The sequence below is a fragment of the Corvus brachyrhynchos genome, unplaced genomic scaffold, assembly GCF_000691975.1.
Source record: "Corvus brachyrhynchos isolate BGI_N302 unplaced genomic scaffold, ASM69197v1 scaffold426, whole genome shotgun sequence".
NCBI lineage: Eukaryota > Metazoa > Chordata > Aves > Passeriformes > Corvidae > Corvus > Corvus brachyrhynchos.
Window position 1 is genome coordinate 73,635 of NW_008238653.1, and position 2,899 is coordinate 76,533.

Genomic DNA, 2,899 nt, shown 5'->3' on the forward strand with positions numbered 1-2,899 from the left:
GTCTCCTGTGAGATGGGCAGGGGGTGCAGCCTGGCCGGAGTGGTGCCCAGCGGGATGGGCAGGGGGTGCAGCCTGGCCGGAGTGGTGCCCAGTGGGAAGGGGAGGGGGTGCAGCCTGGCCGGAGTGGTGCCCAGCGGGATGGGCAGGGGGGGGCCATCTCCCCACACGTACCATGATGAGGCGCTGGGCCAGGCGCGTGCGGGCGAAGAAGTAGATGACGCGCAGGCGCTTGGGCAGGCGCAGGTTGCGCAGCGAGGACGGCTGCAGGGTGATGGTGTGCGGCGTGTGCGGCGCCGCCGGGCGCAGCGCGGGAGGCCGGGCACGGCACGGGGCCTTCGCCGGCGCCAGGCACGACTCGGGGGGCAGCCGCTTGTTGAGGTCGGCCAGCTGGAACAGACAGGGAGAGGTGAGGGGTGAGGGATCCCTGGTGAGCGATTCTTCCCCCAGGGTCATGGTGGTGACTGTGTCTCCTTTCAGCACATTTATAGACTCATGGAATCACGGAATGGTTGGGATGAAAGGGACCTTACAGCACATCCAGTGCCAGCCCTGCCATGGGCAGGGACACCTCCCACTGTCCCAGGCTGCTCCCAGCCCCAGTGCCAGGGCCTCACCAGCCTCACAGAGAACTTCTTTCTAATATCCAATGTAAACCTTCTCTCTTGTCAGTTTGAAGACATTCCCTCTTGTCCTGTCACTCCAGGCTCTTGTCCAAATTCTCTCTCCATCTTTCTTGTGGGGTCCCTTCAGGCCTTGGAAGGCGACAGCTAGGTCTCTAAGCTTTTCTTCTCCATGCTGAATAATCCCAATTCCCTCAGCCTTTCCTCACAGCAGAGCTGCTCCATCCCTCCAATCAACTTGATGCCTCCTCTGGCTTTGCTCCCACAGCTCCATGTCCTTCCTGAGAGTGTCTTTTCCCTCAAGTATCCTGTTCCCAATCCCTGTGTGTGTAACCAAGCAAGTACAGACCCAGAACTTTTAACAGCTCAGGATGAGAGGAAACAGCCTCAAATTGACCAGGGAAGATTTAGGTTAAATATTAGGAAAAATTTCTTCCTGTAATGGGCTGTCCAGCACTGGCACAGCTGCCCAGAACAGGGGTGGAGTCCCCATCCCTGGGGAGGGGGATTTAGCAGCCCTGTGGATGTGGCACTTGGGGACATGGTCAGTGGTGAACGCAGTGGTGGTGCTGGGGAATGGCTGGAACTCCATGATCTTAAAGGCCTTTTCCAACCTCCGTGAATTTATGGTTCTGTTCTTTTTCTCTTTGGGGAGTGAAATGCTTGGGCTGTGTCCCTCTCCTCCCCCGAGGCCAGGGCATGCCCCTGTGCCCACCTCCATGCGGCGGATGTCGATGGACAGCACCGTGGTGAAGAACAACATCTGCAGGAAGAAGTCCGACACCAGCCCGACCACGGCGAAGAGGCAGAACTCCTGAGGATGGGACAAAGGGATTAGCTCCCATTTCACCTCTGAACAGGGGACACTCAGCAGTGTTTTACTGACAAACCCTGTTATCCACCTCTTGAGGGTTTAGGGCTGGATGAGTCCATGTGAGAATCCAAGAATATTTATTCTGATTCACATTCTTTGTTCTTTTTGGCCACAGTCCATCAAAACCCGGGGACTCTGCTCCCAGGGAACAAGGGACAGGGTGAGAGGAAAAGGCCTCAGGTTGTGCCAGAGGAGATTTAGATTAGAAATTAAGGAAAATTTCTTCCCCAAGAGGGGCTATTGAGCATTGGAATTGCCCAGGGCAGGGGTGGAGTCCCCGTGCCTAGAGGGATTTAACAGCTGTGTGCATGTGGCACTTGGGGACATGGGCTAGTGGTGGCCTTGGCAGTGCTGGGGAACAGTTGGACTTGATGGTCTCCAAGGCTTTTCCAACCCAGACAATTCCCTGACTCTGTGATCCTACTGCCCACTGCCTCCCTGCAGTGCCTTGGGCTCTGTCCTGCAGCAGCCCCACTCACCTGGATGGCTGGGACCAGGGTGAAGTATCCAATGAGGATGATCCCGAGCTCGGTGGCCATGTTCTTCATGATGGACCAGCTCTCGTTGCTCAGGCCTGGGGAAGGGCAAGGACAGGTCAGGGGAGCCTCTTCACTGTGCCGGACGAGCACAGCAAAAGCAGCTGCATTTGCCCTCTTTAAAACCTGGAATCTACAGACAGCAGCCCAAAAAGGCCCTTCCAGGCTAAAATTCCTGAGTGCAAAGGCCCAGTGAAGTTCTGAGTCCTGTTTCCCATCTAGGATCCAAAGCACTTGTATTTTTAAAACTAAAATCAGCATCAGTCTAGAATCTCTTCTCCCTGACGTTTAGAAACAACTTTGAAGATTGCAAATCCCATTTATCCTGGTGTGAGCACACTCAAATCCTTCCACAGGCACAGAGCATCTATAGAATGGAAAAGATAATTTTGTCACACATTCAGGGGAATTTTATAGGCCCTGTGTTCTGCACTTCAGATATCCATGACCTGAGGACACAGTGCCCAGTATCCACGCCACGAGATCCAGCTCTCCCCTACTAATATTTTTTTATATTTATTTAGCCTGTTTCAGTCAACAATCCCAAAAAGCAGTGCCCACCATGACAGCATTCTATTCTTGGAATTCAACACAAAAGGCTGCACAACTCACCTTGCTTCCTTCACAGAGCTGAATTAGACCATTCCCCCTCTCCCAGTGCCTGGCTTTCCCCAGTTTTGCCTCTCTGCAGTCTCCCAGAGCAGGATCCTACCTTGGGCGATGCGGAGCTTCACCTCCAGGTCCACGGGCGTGGACACAACGGACTTGGTGAGGACCAGCACGTTCTCCAGGCCAATCACCACCACCAGGTATGGGAATATCTCTCTGGAGGAAACAGAGGCAGAACTGAGGAGGAGATCCGTGGGGAA

At 54.6% G+C, this 2,899-nt stretch overlaps 1 protein-coding gene across 1 annotated transcript in view; it reads right to left on the reverse strand.

The window, feature by feature from the left end:
* The window catches only part of SCAP (SREBF chaperone), a 29,590-nt gene that overhangs the window by 9,574 nt on the left and 17,117 nt on the right, over positions 1-2,899 (reverse strand). The window contains exons 8-11 of the mRNA XM_008636321.2: positions 2,743-2,855; positions 1,974-2,068; positions 1,336-1,434; positions 172-387 (exon numbers count right to left, since the gene is read on the reverse strand). Of these exons, the coding sequence (XP_008634543.1) occupies positions 172-387; positions 1,336-1,434; positions 1,974-2,068; positions 2,743-2,855 (523 nt within the window). The remainder of the gene's footprint in view (positions 1-171; positions 388-1,335; positions 1,435-1,973; positions 2,069-2,742; positions 2,856-2,899) is intronic.